Here is a 17924-nt window from a genome sequence, read left to right as displayed (position 1 = left end):
TCTGTAATGGCTGATTTCAGGATAGCATTTTTTTTCCTTCAACTCATTCACTGAAAAATTGTGTGTGTATGTGTATGTGTAGGTGTGTGTGTGTGTGTCTGTGTGTGGGAGAGGGAGAGAGAGAGAGAGTATTTTCCAATAAGATGGCATCCAATTATGTGATAAAAAAACCCCAAACCTACACCACAGGGCGGGGAAAGTTAGCGCTTGTTAATCTAAACTACAGACGGTTTTGCCTTCTTTCATCGTATTAGCCTTAAAAGTACGCGATTGTCCATCAAAGTTTACATTTATATGTTTATGCAATCGGGGCTTTGCCTGTGCTCTGTAAGAGAAAGCGTTCCTCTGTTGTCTCTACCCGTCTGTGCGCTGCGTAAAGACGCTCCACTGTCGTGTTGTGCTGTAACTTGATGCTCAGTCCCAGCAATCACTTCCCAATCAGCATCAACAACGGGCGTTTTAAACACGTTAAAGTTGATATCTTTGAAAAAAAAATCGTTTAGCATTTCTATTTCGTTTACGAGCAGACGCCGTTCTATGCGTTTCCTAACGTGTAACAAGTGCTGCCTTGAGACTTTCTGAGTGAGTCCAGCAGAGTGTTTCAGCACCTCGGTCAGCGACTACAGCAGCAGCTCTCAGTCACCGCTGTCTGTCTCCTCTTGAGGCCTTTGGTCTCGTTTAACTTCACTGACAAAAGTCTCACTTCTAAACAACAAGCATTTTTTTTCTTCTTCATCCTGCTCCTTTTTTTAAAAAAATGCAAAGCAATGTCAATAAAAAGTGATAAATGCGCTTAGCCTATACAATACAATATCTTTTATTAAGCGGGACATATAGGGATTCTTCTATTATTTCCACAATGTACATTTGGTGAGCAACGTCACTGAACATTAAATCAGTCAAAGCTACGCAGATTCCGAAATGTAGAACACACAATAATGTGAATATGTACTTTATAAATTATATAATTATTTTTTTAAATAAAAGGGCTCTAAGTCGTCTCCGGTGGCTGAAATATGTCGCCTTTTTTCTCTTTTAATAAACTCGTTGGCGGCCTACATTTGGCTTATTTTCAATATGTTCAGCATCCAAACGCAACACCATTGACAGCACAAAAAACATAAAGTAAAAACTTCCACTCGTGCAAAAAAATGCCATGGGCGTGAAAGCACTTCTTCTCTGGTTGTCCATAATTCCATATACTTCACTTGGACGGAAACCATATACTCTTTAAGGCTATACAAACATAAAATAGAGCATAACACACTCGGCCTGTGCAGGACATCAGTTTTTCCACTCAATCGTCTTCTTCTCCCGTGTCCGTTTTTTGCCCAAGTGCACCCCTTTTGTCTGTTGGCAAAGTTTTGTTTTCCAAGCAAGAAAAAAATCCACATACCCGACAAGCACACGCCACTGGCCGATCAATACGTTTAATCATCCAGATTGCGTTAAAGTTGACTGATGGATTTGAATATATGAAACTCCAAGGAAACGTTCATATTTGACTAGATAGTGGACGAGTGTAGGTATACAGATATTCGTCGGCTTCCTTGGCTGACAGTTATTTAAGTTAAAAATAAATGGCATGTTTTGTTTTGTTATTTTTTTTCGTTCCTCGACATAGGCAGGGTCCCGTGCGACGTGGGTCATCGCAGATTAGATTATAGAGGAAAGACAAGAAAGCCTGAGAAGGTGGAGTATTTCCATCCGCCCATGAGGGTGCCCCGTTCCAGCTTCAGATAGACCCGGTCCTCCCGCTCCACCATCAGCAGTACTCCGTTGCTGGCCGCCTCTCTCGTAACGTCCTGGTCACCGGCGAATGCTGATATAACCGGATAATCATTCTGCATCAGGTTCACCTGCAGGAGCGGAGAGAAACAGGGTTGGAGTTTAGTCTCGTGTTCTGCATCTGAAAGATCTTTTAAATACTAAATACAGACCAACTATTTCACAATTGCTCACCTGTATGGTTTGTCTGTTGTAGACCTTCACCACGTGAAAGCTGAAACTATAGATCCCCCTCCTCGGAGCTTGGAAAACACTTGCTTTGAGATCGAAATGGTTGCCGATGTTCACTAATACCTGTGACCAAGAAGGGCGCACAATGAGACAGCGCATATTTTTTTTTTCCAATCTGCATGCTTCACTTAACATGACAGCTGTTTTTTGTAGTAATGTATTGTTTGTCTCTGCCACGCACATTGACTACAGAGAGGCGTATCAGTCATACTCTGGTTCTGGTATATGCCAAATGTTTTGGCTGCACTTCAGTCGCTGTTTGGGATGGTTCCCAATTTGATGCGTATAACAGGCCGCTGTCCAAAGACCCCAGCCGTGAAAACTTATTGAAACATCAGACCAAAAGCAACACAATGCACATGTCAATGCGGCCGAGGCCTAAGACGCATATGTGATGAATGATCCTGCATGGATGATCATTCGTTTTGGCAGCGCATTTCTAAATTACGCACAGCATTCAACGAAGCATTTTCAAAGACAAACAGCATTATGTGCTTTAGGTTAAAGATAGTCATGGCTCAGATCACAAAGAGCGTGAGCAGTGATAGCAAATCAATGAAACATGAACAAGTTCTGCTCGCCCACGGCAAAGAGATAGAATGTATTGTGTGGAGAGAAAAAAGGAGAAAACAATAATGGAGCTAAGATATTGGCCCATATCTGATTAGTATTAGACCTTTACTGGGCTGTGTTAGTGCTAAATTCAGTGGACATCTGACCTGGTCAAAATAGATGGTCATAGACGTGTTGCTCATCTCTGATGGCTCATGGTTGGTTCCACGCACGGCGGAAAAAGCCACCTTTGCCCCAGCGGAGCGGACTGATATGCCAAGTGAAGAGGTGACCCCTCCGTCCGAAGAAGGGTTCGAGTCGCACACCACGAGACACTTCCCTTCGAGCACGATGGGTTCCGTGTCGTTCTGGCCGAGGCAGAAAGCCACGCCGCATCCCAAGAGGAGGGTGAGAGCCAGCATGGCACAGGGTCCCGGGCAGCGCGCGGGTACCATGGTTGGATCGCTGATCCCGTGCACACTGATACAACCCGGCAGCCCCTTGGAGGTTTGTTAGTACTCGATCACCTGGTCCAGACTTTACTCCCTTCTCTGTTCCTCTCTCTCTCTCTTCCTGTAGCTGTGATGCTGCCTCACTCACTCAAACACCCTCTGACACACAGACGCACTCAGACTCTCTCCGGCTGTGACTCCCCTCCCTCCTGTGCGTCTTAGTTGGTTTTGGGAGAGTATTCAGACAACTGTTGTGGTAAATCCTGATGATTTAAGAGAAAAAGTGAGAGTTTTCATGTCAGACAGCAGCAGGAAAAAAATATTACATAGTTAAGTCATTAAACTTGAGTATATTTTCCGTGCGTAAAATGACTATCGTGCGTAAAATGAGTCTGTGCAAATACTAAAATCTAAAAATCGCCTTGATATTAATATACATTTCTGTTCGTCTGATATTGATCTAAACCAACTACAAGTGCTACTGCGGAATATAACTGTTCGCAGCCCTTAGTAACAAATTATAATGCCCATGGAAAATGATGTTACAGTTATCTTTATCCATCGTTCTAATTAATATCTGTGGCTAAACAAACACTTTGTAGGCATTTCTGTTGAGAAAAGGTAAATAAAGACCTACCTGTGCTCTCCATCCCGCTAGTATGCTCTCTCTGTCTCTCGCAGACTGTGAACTGAGCGCTCAGATCGCTGCTGCTAAAAAAGCAAGAGTCTCTGGACTTCCTTTCGAGGGGCAACTCACGCCCATTCTTTGTGTGTAGCCACTGCAAACCCGACTCCTCAGAAGTATCCCACAATTAAGAGCACATGCGTGGACTAATGGGTTTGTTTACATATTAATCAGTTCAATGTTGTGAGCTCAGGGGCCCCCTCAGGACGGCAGAGATCACTTGCTCTCAATGTCTGTCATTTATATGCTGTCGGTTTCTCATGTCTCTCCCTGATTAATCCGAAATGAAGGGGGCTGCAGCGGATAACCTTGCTGTTGCATGGTACATTCAGCATGCATGTATATGTTACTAATTTGAGACTTAAACGAGCATTTTTTATGAGTCCAATAAAGATACTTGTGCGCCATCCAGTGGCGGATTTCACTTCTGCAGAATGTGCAGGATCTGCTTATCAGAGGCACAGGTAGAAAAATCAAAGTATAAAAGTGATTAAAGTAACAAACTTGTGTGGTGTCTGGCTTGCGTACTTTATTGATCGGTGTGTGCTGACATATAAGCAAATTATATTACATGCACATAACACTTACCAAACAACCCATAAGCAAGTTGAAAGCAGGTGACACTTCAGAAAATGCCCACTTCACAGAGAATGACTCGCACCTCTCTGTACCACCCTTGGCCTTTCTTTTCAATTCCTGACATGTCATCATCCTTTGAAGAGCTGTGTAGAGGGTCCCTATCAGTGCTCCACACCTCTGAAGAGTCTGAGAGTAGGCTTCAGAAGTGGTGAACCCTTTAATGAGCTGTCATTTTCCTACTTAAAGATATGCTACCGGCCACATTATGCATGGCGCCCACATTAACAGGAGAAGGTACTGTATGGACTTTCTTCAGCTACTTCAGCTCAAGTAAATAGCTGGAGGAAAAGTCTGCATTTTCTTTTAATATAATTAATGTATCTTGAATACATGCAAGCAAATGGATAGGAGGAGAGGACAGAAACAGATCTTTTACTCAAAGCAACTGAATGTCACTCTGAATACACATTAAAAACTTGGACACAAATACAGAATGTGTCCACCAGCTGCTTACATAAATGCAATGTCCTTGTATAAAGATCCACTAAAGTACACAGAGATGACATGATTCTAGACTTAACCATGGCGATCCTTCCCCCCTTTCTCACCCCCACTTGACAAACATTGCACTGTCAGAGCTTACTGACAAACCATGCGGAAGAGTGACATCAGGTATCCAAGAGCCACAACTGACCCCAGGCCTGCAGAAGGACACATAGCTACAGAAAACATCAAATGTCAAGAACGGTGGTGGTGGTGGGGGGCATGCAAGGGAAAGGGATGTGGCCTACATGGCATTAACATACCAGGGGCTGCAGTTGCCCTAAAAGGGACTTCACTTCCATCAGGCAAGCTGATCGGCTAGACTGACTAACTGTGTTATGGTTATTTTCCCTGACAGCTAGCAGAACCTACTGGCTTCTAGGAACGGGGAGGTTGATTATGCGATGGGTCTTAAAGCGAGCCATCTGCTTTTGCAAAGACAGCATCAGTGTGGTTGGTTTTGTCTAGATATGCATATTAGCATGATTTCCCTCATGACGTACATCATTACCTTATTTGTTAGTGATCTCTTTGTTACTAACACTACTAACTAACACACATAATACATAGTACAAGTATTATGCATAAAATATCCTAAAGAAATCTGGGGTCCACCCTGTGCGCTTACACCACCATATGCTTCACAAGGTCTAAAAACTTTAAAATAGATATCTGTCCGTCCATCTGCCTGCCTGTCCATCTGTTTTTGTGCAGCTATAAATGAATCTGTATCTTCATGTCTAAAATGAGGTCAGACTCTAAAACAAGTTCATTTGAGAGCTCCTTTTCTCTCTCATTGCAGCCCTGAAAGAAACCTTTGAGTGAAAGGGAGGGAGACTGTGTTGTATGTCTCTCTTGTCTTACATCAGTAAGATGTGACCTCTATCTTAGCATGTGGGAAGAGACAAATAACATCAATCTCGTCTGTTACTCCCCTGCTAGTGCTGGACTAACACCTTGATGAGGAGTTATATTGCTAACCCAGAGAAAGGTTACAGCAGACCGTACTGTGCCTGCTAGAGCTTACAGTAACTGGTATTACTTTTCTTTACTTTTTCTTTGTGTGTGTGTGTGTGTGTGTGTGTGTGTGTGTGTCAAAATTCAAGAGTTAGCGTTCGGGTTAGGCGAATTATGATTACGGTCTACACACATACAATGAAAGTAAGTCATTGCAATGTGTGTGTATGTGTTTTCTGTGCGTGTGTCCATGCATATATAGTATCTCAACAATGTATTCCAACCTCATGTGAAACTAACCTGTGCTCAAAATAATGAAAAGGTATCTCCTTTGGTGAGTATTTCAGAGAGGATGAAGCTGACAATATTAAAATCATTTTTTATCATTATTAATTTGATTTATTCCACATCTGACACCTAAAGTATCTTTAAACTTTAAACTGACTATTAGCAATCTAGGATGCCAGATACAAGTATATGCATTTATGTGTTTATTTAATAGGGGCAATACAGGGAAACATTGTTACATCTATCATGAAATTCATTCACATCACCATGAATTGAGGCTCTAAAACTATAACACTTGTACTTTAGTAATAATATTATAGAGTCCAATTTTGAACAAATTTTGACTTGAATATAATTGATCTTTTCACATTGTGGTTTTACTACTTTTACATAAGTTGAATCGGAATACCTCTTCACCACTGCGTATAGTGGATTCCTTAAAAACATATAGAAATGATATTTATAAACAGTGTGTTATATATTATATTATGTTGTGTTGTGTGCATATGTGTTTTCACCTTTCTGTTAAATGCCTAAAGTTTAATGTAGCCTAGGTGTAGTTAAGGGCACTCCACATTCTCCATAGTGCTTGTTAGTACTACTCAGCTTGTTAAAACTGTTGTATAATTAATGTTTTCTGTGGCTCTGAAGTAGTTTTTTCAAGTCTGAGAAAATAACCCTGATGATGTTATCTCAGCATGGGCTTTGAGTCAACAAGTTTAAAACCAAAAGCCTACATTACACACTGTGGATAAGGAGTTTTAAAGGTGTGTGTGTTTACACAGCAGGGGCGTTCTAATGAAGAAAAATCAAAGTGCATCCTAAAAAATTTTGATCCAGTGCTTTAGGAGATTGACACATACTAGAAACTAAAATTCAGCATACATCTGCCTCTGCTGTTTTTAATTTTGACCATTTTGTTTTTAATCTGTCTGTCCTCCAGCCTTAATGGAAGTGCGATACAAAAGTAGTACCCCTTAAATGTAACACTTTTGAAACCACAACAACCATGCAGAAATCCAATGGTGGAAAAAGTAGTAATAGCTACCACAGTGTGTTACAATAAAAGTCATGTAGCCTATTCAAAATGTTAAATGTATGTAAGTAAATGCATGAACGTATTAATATCAAAATACACTTAAAGTACTGATTTCAACTTAAATTCTTACATATTGCACCTTTAACCTATAACAATGTATTGTTTTATATGTATTATTTAATCTGAATCTGTAAAGTAACTAGTAACTAAATGTAGCAGATAAATGTTAAATGGAATAAAAAGTACAATATTTCCCTTTGAAATGTATAAGAGTAGAACAAGTAACTTAAAAAGTAGGCTAAAAGTACCTCAAACCTCTACTTGAGTAAACTCATCTACCTAAAACTTTACCCGCTTTTATTTTGAAGGCAAACGGAAGACTTGCCCGGACGTCACCATGGCGACTGGACGCGGACAGTGTAGTAACGTAAGTTAACTTAGCTAACGTTAACTGTCCGAGTTATTCTTTGACAAAAAGGGAGAACAAAGTCTTTTTACTACTACTAACATTACTACTAGTAGCTTACATAGTGACGGTTGACTGTTTTGTATCCTAACGTTACACTCAAACAAACAAACGTGGCTCTTACAGTTATACGGCCTTAACTTCCTACCAAAGATAAATTTTGTTGTTTGTGTCTCTAAGGGGTCAAGACCAGTGAAACAAATGGCGGCTCCAAAAGCAGTTAGTTGCAGAGTGCGGGCAGTGAGGACGTCCAAAAGAGCTGACAAATCATCTCCAGCGTCCCCTCCGAAGTTTATGGAAAGGTAATCTGTCAGAACATGCTCATATATTCACCTGCGCGGCATTCAACACTTTCAGCTAGGCAGTGTTCAGGAAACTGTGGCAAGTCAAGGCTTTATTGCCCAGTAAGTAAAAGGATTTATGGACCGTGTTCGAAGCAAAACACAATAAAAGCAGAGCAAAAAAAATCAATACAGGTGGAAGACACCTCGCTATATGTTCAAATTAAGCAATATGATTCGTTCCCCATTGAATGTAGGCAGTAAATGCAGCAATGAAACACCAGGTCACAGTAGCAAGTCAGTAAACAATTGCTTTCGTGTGTGTCAAACAAGGGTGAGATCATATTAAAGCAGAGAAAATATGTTCATATTTAGTAAGATTATTGTTTTACCATTCACATTTAAAGTTAATTTGTCAATTAGATGTGTTGTCTGAAGCACAAATGGCTTTCTCTCGCTCTTTAAAAATTGATCACAGTTTGCTGGAACAATCTGTCTTTAACACCTGACTCACTTGCCTTAAAAATGCATGCATTGCTGTGAGATTTTGCACAGACATGCATGATCCTCAAAGCATGAAACCTACTGATTATGGTGGTTTTGAGCTACAAGGTCTCAACAAGTTTTGCATAAATTGTCATAAAATGTGTTACAGACATTCATGTTTCCCTTAGGATGACTAGTAATAACTCTGGCGATCCTTTACTGTAGCTTTTCAGCAATATTTACGTGTTTACTTTGGTTTATGGCTAAATATCTACAAAATGATATGACATCCCATCAGTCTCAACTGTACGCTAATTAGCAAATGTGGCAAACTTACCATGAGCATGTTAGCTTTGTCTTTGTGAGCATTTTAACCTGCTAATGTTAATATAGTTCAAAGCAGCGTTGCCAAATGTAAATTGTTGCTGATGAATTAATCGATGGATCGTGTAAGCTCTAGTTTAGTTTAGATATAATTAAACAGGGTATTTATGATCATTTCATCAATCTTGAACTCTTGAATTGTGTTGTGGTGCACTGGTTTAAGGCGAACTTAGTAAGTAAGTAAAACTTTATTTATATAGCACCTTTTTGAGGCTTTTTGCTTTCCAAACAACAAATAAATAAANNNNTAAAAGAGACGACAGATGAGAAAAACAAACAATATAAAAATATATAAAAAGGCTTGCCTGTAGAGGTGGGTTTTGAGCAGCCACTTAAAACTGTCCATAGATTCAGTGAATCTGAGTGAATGGGGAAGACTTTCACCTTTAGATTTACGAGTACCGTCTGTATGTGCCAGTTTTCTGGCAGAGTTGTGGATATATTGTAAATTCATCTTGTGACTTCTGGCCCATCTCCTTTTTTCCAACCTTTTAGAAAAGCCATAAATGACTTAAAACAGAACCTCTGCATGTTGTCAGCTCCAAATGTCAGCGAGAGGTTAACTGTTCTTCAACTTCTCCATGTTAAAACTGCAACAATGATGAGTGTGTGATCAGTGTTGTGTTTTAGAAGTTGTTTCATGTGGTTGTTGGTGTGCAGTGGAGTTGTGACTGACCAGGCAGGTAATGTTGTGAACATATCTCTTACTGAGGTGAAATAACAGAATATTATTATTATTATATAAGTGTCTTTAACCGTGACAAACGTGCTGTTTTCAGTGTTTTAGCATGCTAAACCATGCAGATAAGTGTAACAATGTTATGATATAATGATATCCAAACGTACTCATTCTTATATTTAGACCTAACAAACGTTGGTGACTTGAGATTTCACACAGATGAGAGTGTGTCTTGCTCTGCTGTTCACAGTTTGAATCTCACTCACACTTTAATTTATCACCTCCTGCAGCTTGAGAGGGGTCGTTGACACCACCATTTTTATCTGAGCAAATGTGATGGATCTATTGGGTATCAATTAAGGAGGATGTAACACACTGTTAGGCTGTTTTGTGATTGAGACTGATAAGATGAAATTGTGAAGTTTTACAAAACAGTGAGCCCTGAAGTTTTTTTTTTTTTAATACCAAACCTGCTAATTTCATTTGGTCGTCAGAAGTGTATGATAAGATTGCCAAGTATTCTGTTGAGAGCGCATTTGTCTCGTACACCGGTGCTTCTAAAGAACCGCATGCGGAACAACAGGTGGCGTGAAAAGACTAGTGTCACTTCCTTGTAGTGATGTTTAATTGCCTTTTCCGTAGAATGCCATCTGAGATCCTGATTAGGATTCTGTCATACCTGGATGCCTCCGCTCTTTTCACCCTCAGCCACGTCAATAAGCTCTTCTATCAGCTCGCCAATGATAAGTAAGTACCAGCCAGGTCTTGTCGATGCAACATACACAGTACATTAGATACAAGTGTGTTAGGAATCCAATCCAGCAGGGAGTAAAGGCAAATCAGGGAAGTTTTTTTTGTCTCTTCTTGTATGTTTATTCTTATTTTGTGTTAAGTGTTTGGCTAAAGGTTGATCTGACAATCATTTTCTTTATTGATTGGTTAATCATTTGGCCCAAATTATTTCAGAATTTAGTGAAAGCTGATCATCACAGTTGAGAACCATGGTCAACTTACTCCTTTCATGTACTTAGATAAGCTGTGTTAAAGAGACAACCACATTTTGAAGATGGATAAATTAACATATAGTCACATGTAATGTCAGCTAATGTTAGCAAAATGGCAATAATCTAGCTAATCCAAATCAATTGTTGGCTAGATATAATAACTAGATAATCCAAAACCTAAAGATCTTCTGTTTACTGTCATAAAAGACAACCCACCCTCAACAATATTCACATTTGAGAAACTGGAACCAGTGAATCTTTTTGTAAATAAATAACTTCAATGAGTGCAGCCACGTGTATAACACAAATTTCTGGAAAATTCTTGGAAAAGTGGATCCCTACTGAAACAGGTTGAAAACTCTCTGCATTGGCAGATTAGTTCAGTTTTTTTTTTTATTAAATAAAAACCACAAATGGCGCACTTAAAGAGCAACTTTTAGGGAACATCCTCAGAATTAATGTGTGGAAAATCTGGTTTGGTAAAATCAGCATACTGTAGTGACATCTGTGCTTGTTTTATGAAAGAGGACAAAGCCAGTAGTGAGAAATAGTGAGAGTTGTGGTGTGAGAAGAACCACTGGGGAGAAGGGCAGGTGTCATGGTGGGTATCGCTGTAATGTAGCAATGTAGCACCATACACGAGGCCGTACCATACTATCAATGGGCCGTACCAAAAGTAGTAGTGATCGTCACAGCAGACACTAATGTTCAAGGATCAGCTCGATGTCCTGACAGGTTCTAATTTTTGCAGCTTGCACAAACACAATAATTAACCACAATGGAAAACTGGTGTGATTAAAAACTAAAACCAGTGATGAAAGACAGACTGACTAGAAGACGAAACCCGCCCAGACACACTACCACCTGGGGACACCGACTCCCTGTGGAAACCAAACATTGCTACATTGCTAAGGGCTACTTTTTCTTTTATGGCTTGTAAAACATGCAACATCATATATTAGATTTGTCAAAGCACAATATCCATTAAACCTAAAGTATAAAATGCAGTAAAAAATTCAACCTCTGAGTAGCACTTTAACAGGAAGTGAAACCTTTATGAGAACGCATCATTTTTCTAAACCAGCACACTAATAACACAAGAACATTTTCATTCAAAGAACAATTTAGAATAGCAGACCTGTAACAAAACAGCACACCCGACATATTTAATATCATTCAACCATTTGTCCATTACTCTTTTTCAGTTGTTTTTACTCACAGCAATATATCTTCTAATATCATCCATGCAGTGCACTGTGGAACAAGATATACATAGCAGAGTTTGTCAGGAGTAAAAAGCACAAACCTAAGTGCGTAGATGAGCTGCTCCTGAAGATGGCCGCAGTGGAGGTGCAAGATCTGCCCGCAGGTTACTGGAAGTGGCTGTGCTTCAGGACTGCAGCCGCATGTGACATGAACAAGTGGAAAAGACATCTTGAACTCATCAGCTGTCACACTGGGCTGCCCAGCCAAACAGAGCGGGTCCTCAGGTAAGAAACAGAACGAGGCAAAAAAACAGCTTTTTGAAAACCACTTGGATGAAGTACCTGAGGTGTATGATTTGTTTAATGTAGCGGGCCCTTCATTTCACTTACCAGACACTTGAGTAACCTAGTAAGTGTTGCTTGTGAGTTAAGCTAATTGAGTGCTTACCATGTATTTTCAAGCATTTGAACCCCTTAGCTCTTAGCTACTCAAGTGAGAAAAAGGTCTCATTATTTCTCTGGGAACCCTTGTGTCAATTTGTTTTATATTTTATAGTTTGCAGCTTTTCCTTATTTCAGCTAAAAAGGTGGTGTGTTGATCATACTTTGTATACCGTGCCTTAATCTGCCGTTTGCCATCTGTTCAGCAGTTTTAGAATTGGAAGCAGCTCTGTGAGGTGTCATGGAAACCCGTGCATTGTTTGTGGTTAGAAAACAGTAAAACTTTGGAGATCCACCCGCGCTGTCAAGAAAGTTCAAGGGCAGAGAGGCTAGAGGACAGTTCAAGCCGCTGGCAATCAAAAGCAAAGCGTGGTTTGTTTTTCATATCGCACTTAATGACACTTTCTTATTAAAGGTGAGAAAGGAGGTCTCTGTCTGAACGTGGTGTCTGCTCAGGGGGAAGCCAGTGCGCAGGGGAAAGCTCCCTCACCGCCTCCACCGCCGTTTCTGCTGTGTTTTTATAACCTCTGATTAGAGGCTGTGCAGCACTCAATTTTGAGTTCTGTGGCGGTCGCTGTGGTACAGAGGGGAAGTAGAAATAATTGTGTTCCTTGCAGAGGCTGTCTGAATTGTTGAAATAAATTACTTAGCCCCCCCAACTCCTCATCCACAACACACACACAGGCATGCACGCACGCCTTCTCCTTCCTCTCTCCTCCCACCAGCTCAGACAATTCCCTGTGGGGGTTTGTCTGTTAGAGACACTGAGGAGCATACGATTTACCTTGGTAATAATCATTTCACAAGACATCACACATACCGACAATGCAGAGAGAAATCCCCTGGGTCATCTGGGGCCTCCTGGGCTGCTCCAGTTTTTAGCTTTGTTCCTCCACTTAATTGATATTGGATGGTGCCTCAGCGAGACACTGCCTACATCACAGTAGGGGCAGCCCTGAATCACAGTTTAGACAGAATTGGATCAAGAGATTTATCACAACAGCTGTGGTTTCATTCCATTCGTTGCATATCATTTCATTAGCAAGAACAACTGGAGTCATACTATTCCCTACTGCTGTCAGGAGAAACGTAAAGGCCATTAAACTCAGAGTTTGCCTGATTTACAGAGCAAGAGTCATATTTATCCAACATTGCCGCAATTATTTGCATTGTAATAACTTCAAATAAATGTTTTGACTTTTGTTCAGCATTTGCAATTCACTAGTGTCTTCATGAGTTATTTCCCACTTTATAAGCTTATTTAATATCAGCTGTGTTTGTGTTTGAACCAGCAGCTGAGCTCTCAACCCCTCTCTCCCCAACCACACTAAACCGCAAATAAACAACTGTACATGCTTTTATTGCAAAACCCCCTCACATCTTATTGCTATCACCCTGCGTGTTATCTTATTTTAGGAACTTGCACGTCACCTGGGAGCTGACGGTCTCTGATAAGTCGGGGCACGAGGGCACACATGAGCTGAGCTGCTCCCGGTTCTGCGAGACTTCCGTGACTCTGTGCTGGAGCGGAGGAGGCGGCTTGCCCAACTACCAGCAGTTTTCCACCCTTCAACTCCACGGTGTCAGGAGGATAGCCCTCAACTGCCCAGGCCTAAAGAAGTAAGACAGCTGGTGTCCATCTCCACACACTCTCTCTCTATTTCTCTGTATTCTCTTTTCTCTCTGTGAAACCTACTGTTTTCTCTGCTTGCTCTGTCAGACCTGGCTGTCGGTCCCTCATGGTGAAGTTAGACGTGCAGACCCTCACTAAAAGCGCGCAGGTCATTGGTCAGGATCAACTGGTTGAACTGAAGTTGCTGCAGCCTGACATCATCATTGGCGTCTGGAGGGTAATTACTTCACAGGCCGCTATGGCTTTTCAAAATTATTATTCATTAGCTTTTAGTAGCTAAAAAACTGTAGCTTTTATTTTTTGTTTTTACTTAAAATGAGGAGGAATTAAATGGGTTGGCTCTCTTCGCAGGACCAGTGCTCTGTCGCCTTTGTCATGTTCATCCTCCACTTCCACAGGCTGGTGGAAAGAAGCATCCGGGGATCCTCTGATTGGTAGGCTGCACTTGAACAGGCAAACTTCTATGCACATGCATTTGATGTGACCCATCTATGATGCACAGCAGGGTGGGATTTGAAGCATTCGCATCACTGACCTGTATCTCACCATCACAGTGGATCATGGGACTGTACCACATTTTTATGTACAAAATGTTCTTGTCATGCCATTTACACATGTGATTATTTAAATAATTTGCTATCAGGACACAACTGAGTTCAGGTGTTAATCCCAAGCAGTTCACTCATGAGCAAATCTTAAAACAGAGTAAAGGGTAATTAATGGGAGGAATTTGTAGTGTTAAGTTTGAATTAAAGTGATTGATAAAAAACCTGTGGGCTGGATCCGTGGTTCTCAACATGTGGGTCAAAACCCCTCAAAGGAGGCCAGTAAAATAAAACAGGGTTGTTATGTTTACAAAAGAGTCACAAAATAGACATTATCTTAAAAGATCACAAGCCCAAAAGGTTGGGAACCAACGAACGATACAGTGTTCACATTTTACTTTCCATGCATCTGACAATAACAAATAATCCAAGTTATTGCCTCATATAGTACTGGAGTTGCTGTATAGTCTTGAAGAACTTCACTGATCAACCTATTGTGAGTCTACCATAGTGTGGTAATAGCCCCCTCTCCTGGATTCTTGTGAGAGCACAATGTTACAGTAAATTATGACTACAGTCCACAACGTAATAAAGCTGTGAAATGCCTCCTTAATGAAATACATTAAGGATACAATGTGCTCTTCACTCACTGCAGTCTTAGTTTCATTTACCTTTTTTGATTTTTTTTCTTCCTCCAGCCCCTACGTGGAGCCAACAATCAAACCCCCTTTTGATGACATCGACCCTGAATACGGTCTCCATGGTTACCAACTACACATTGTTCTCCACGACACAGTGCGCAAGATCATGTCCGGAAGCTACTCCCAGCTCTTCTGCCGCAGAAGTAATTTATTTATACTCATATTCTAATTAGAGCAGTTGTGATTCACATGTATGGTACTATTTTTGATCTTTGTATTACATATTATTATGACTCTGTAGTCCATCACAGACACACTCTGTGAGTGAACTGTTCTTTGATATCTATATCCTCAGCTTTGTCTAGCACATTGTCCACTGTGAATCCTTTTTACCACCCTGCACATTTGCACTGTACTGTACAATATTATATTATATCATATTATTGTATAGTTTGCCTTACAACTGTGACATTTGTACATTTTACATTTGTATATACTGACAAATTGCACAGCCCACCAACAGCCAGTATACACATCTGTATTTTAATACTTACAGTATGTGACACATCTTAGAGTCTTTATCCTTTTCTATTTTTATTTCTAATTCTTATTGTTTTCTTCGTGGCACTTTTTAGCCACCCTGCATTTTACTGCACACATTGTATGAACATAATATATATATACATGTATGTATTTGAAGATCATTATACTGCTTGTAGATTCAAATCCAGCTAACATCACGATGTTTTAATCGTTTCATGGGATGTTAATTAAATAACTTTGTTATTATTGTGTAAAGACTTACATGTTGTTGTCTTTGACCAGCTCAGATCTGTGACGGCCTTATCCAGCTGACTGCCATTAGCAGGACAGACCTGTCGCAGCACACACCTCTGTCAGGCAACATCACCCTGCCCTGGAGGTGTGACGCCCTGCAGGGTGCAGTGCAGGTACGACATGTGCTGTTGGTTACTTGCACACTGTTTCACTTTCTTTATGGGAAGAAAGAAATGTATGTCTAAAGCATGTTAAGTATGTTGCTGACAAGTGGTAAAAAGCCATTTTTATTGTAACATTCATTCAACAAGATTTATTTATTCATGAATTTTGAGAGTTTTGACTTAGAGGCTAATAGATTTGTTCCTGGATCAAGATTTTCAAGAAGTTGGCACACTGTAGTAAAAATGCTTTTTACCCAAATGAAAAGGGCTTGACACTTGTTTATTACTTTACTTTTTTGCCAGAATTGCTGCATCATGAATCTGACTCTACTGGACGAATTCAGGAAACCCTTCTGGTGTGTCAGCTCTCCAGTTTCCACGGAGCAGGAGAAGACACCTGTCTCCTATGACTATGACGGTGAGCACTTCCTGATCCACTATCAGGACTCAGATGGTCAGGTGAAGATGAAACTTGTTTGGATGGAAGAACAAAAGCAGTTTTTCCTCATAAGCTTAGTTGTCTATGTGACCGTTCGCAAAGTCAACAAGCATTTCAGTAGAGATTACTGAACCTGCAGCGTTTCTGGAAGTTTTTAGGTTTTTAATAATTATAGTTGGATACTATAATTTTGCTTTTTAATTAAACATATTAGATCTGTATATGATATGCTGATATTATTTTGTATCTACAACATTGTTGGTATAGATGAGAGAGAGTGTTACATCATAAAAATTTGTTTGATATCCTTGTAATAAAACAGTCTATAATTATTCTGGTGGCTTACTCCATACATTTTGCACACAGCGTGTGGGTTGGTAATACTCAATAAATCAATACAAAAAAAGGAAGAAATGTAAGAAAACACACTTCAAACTGTCAGAGGGGTTTCAACTCTCATTTATTATAACAAATGTACTTCTTTAGGAAATAGTTTTATCATTTATCATTAACATTTTGTTTATATTTGTGATTCTATAAATCTTCTGTTGTTTTGTACATTTGTGTTACAATTGAAGACATGTTTTCATTTCTATGCAATGCAATGATATGCAGCTACGAACGGTACTTAATACATCTGAGAGAGACTTGGTTGGATTTTAAGTCAGAAGCGTACTCATGCAGATGTGCCGCTTTATCATGGTGACAAGTGAATATACCCTTTCTATCCCTAGTAGAATGCACATTGAATATGTAATGTATTTTCTACTCTATATTTAAATAGAGCTTAGAAGTGATCCAGGTCATTGCAGTTTGTCATTTTGCCTAGCTTTACACTGTATTACTAGTCCACTAATAATTCGAAAATAATTTTTACATGCACTGTAAGAGGATATTTTACCAGAGCACAAAATGTGATGGTCCATTGCACATGTTGGAAGAAAGGGTAAGAGTAGGTTGTTGAGATTGTGCATCCATCATGGATGTGCTCTTAAATTAAGCCTACCACACCTCAAAATAACCTCATAGTTTCTTCATCACCCTCCCTTATAACTGCTTTTATCAGTAATCACTCTTATTAGAGTTATGTCTTCTGTGTATTTGCCATTTTCCTTTGTTGTACATAGATCTGTTTTAGCCAAGACCAGAGTTTCCACAACCCTGAGCAGGCACTTGGTTTTTTATTGCATCTACCCTTTAATTAAATGTTTTAACTCTTAATTATTCTTAATGTTATGGATATTTGCCTCAGTGCTTTTACAAAATAAAAGCACGCTTTATATTGGGGGAATAAAAGTTTTGCTGCCTTTGTATGATTCACACAAGTCAAGTTTTGTTTCCTCTTCTTATGGCATTTATACCTGAACACCCACATTACCACAATTGCATTGTCAGCCATTATGCAATCACTTTTAGATGAAAATTGAGTTTAATGTCCACACCCTGGGCAAGTCTGGCGACAGCGATAGAATTAGTGTGGGAGCAATTGTTGGAAACAGTTGCTGTGCTGCTGATGGGCCAGCACTGCTGATGGCAATAAAATAAGCCAGGCCTCTGGGTAATAGGATTTCAGAGGCTTCCCTTCCTTTTCTCTGTTGAGGGTCATCATCACCTTCAAAAGATGCTTATTTTTCCAAACACATCACCAACTGCATTGGCACTAGA

The 17924-nt window shown here is 40.0% G+C and overlaps 2 protein-coding genes across 2 annotated transcripts; one reads left to right on the top strand and one right to left on the bottom strand.

The window, feature by feature from the left end:
• Nucleotides 1–802: 802 nt before the first annotated feature.
• On the bottom strand, nt 803–3944 carry cbln2b (cerebellin 2b precursor). Its single transcript, XM_035653303.1, has 4 exons — nt 3661–3944; nt 2739–3286; nt 1963–2082; nt 803–1859 (listed from the first exon to the last, which is right to left on the bottom strand). Exons 2-4 carry the CDS (start codon nt 3024–3026, stop codon nt 1662–1664), a joined length of 606 nt encoding a protein of 201 aa, XP_035509196.1. The 5' UTR covers nt 3027–3286; nt 3661–3944; the 3' UTR covers nt 803–1661.
• A 3690-nt stretch (nt 3945–7634) lies between these two features.
• Nucleotides 7635–17538, top strand: fbxo15 (F-box protein 15). Its single transcript, XM_035652994.1, has 9 exons — nt 7635–7882; nt 10053–10157; nt 11665–11904; nt 13477–13680; nt 13781–13910; nt 14045–14127; nt 14937–15082; nt 15705–15829; nt 16124–17538. The coding sequence occupies exons 1-9, from the start codon at nt 7782–7784 to the stop codon at nt 16388–16390; spliced, it is 1401 nt and encodes a 466-aa protein (XP_035508887.1). The 5' UTR covers nt 7635–7781; the 3' UTR covers nt 16391–17538.
• The last annotated feature ends 386 nt before the right edge of the window (nt 17539–17924 follow it).

Source organism: Morone saxatilis, unplaced genomic scaffold (genome assembly GCF_004916995.1).
Source record: "Morone saxatilis isolate NCDOM2014 unplaced genomic scaffold, NCSU_SB_2.0 Contig0, whole genome shotgun sequence".
Taxonomy (NCBI): Eukaryota; Metazoa; Chordata; class Actinopteri; family Moronidae; genus Morone; species Morone saxatilis.
The sequence above is the reverse complement of the archived record's forward strand: the minus strand, read 5'-3'. Positions and strand labels throughout refer to the sequence as shown.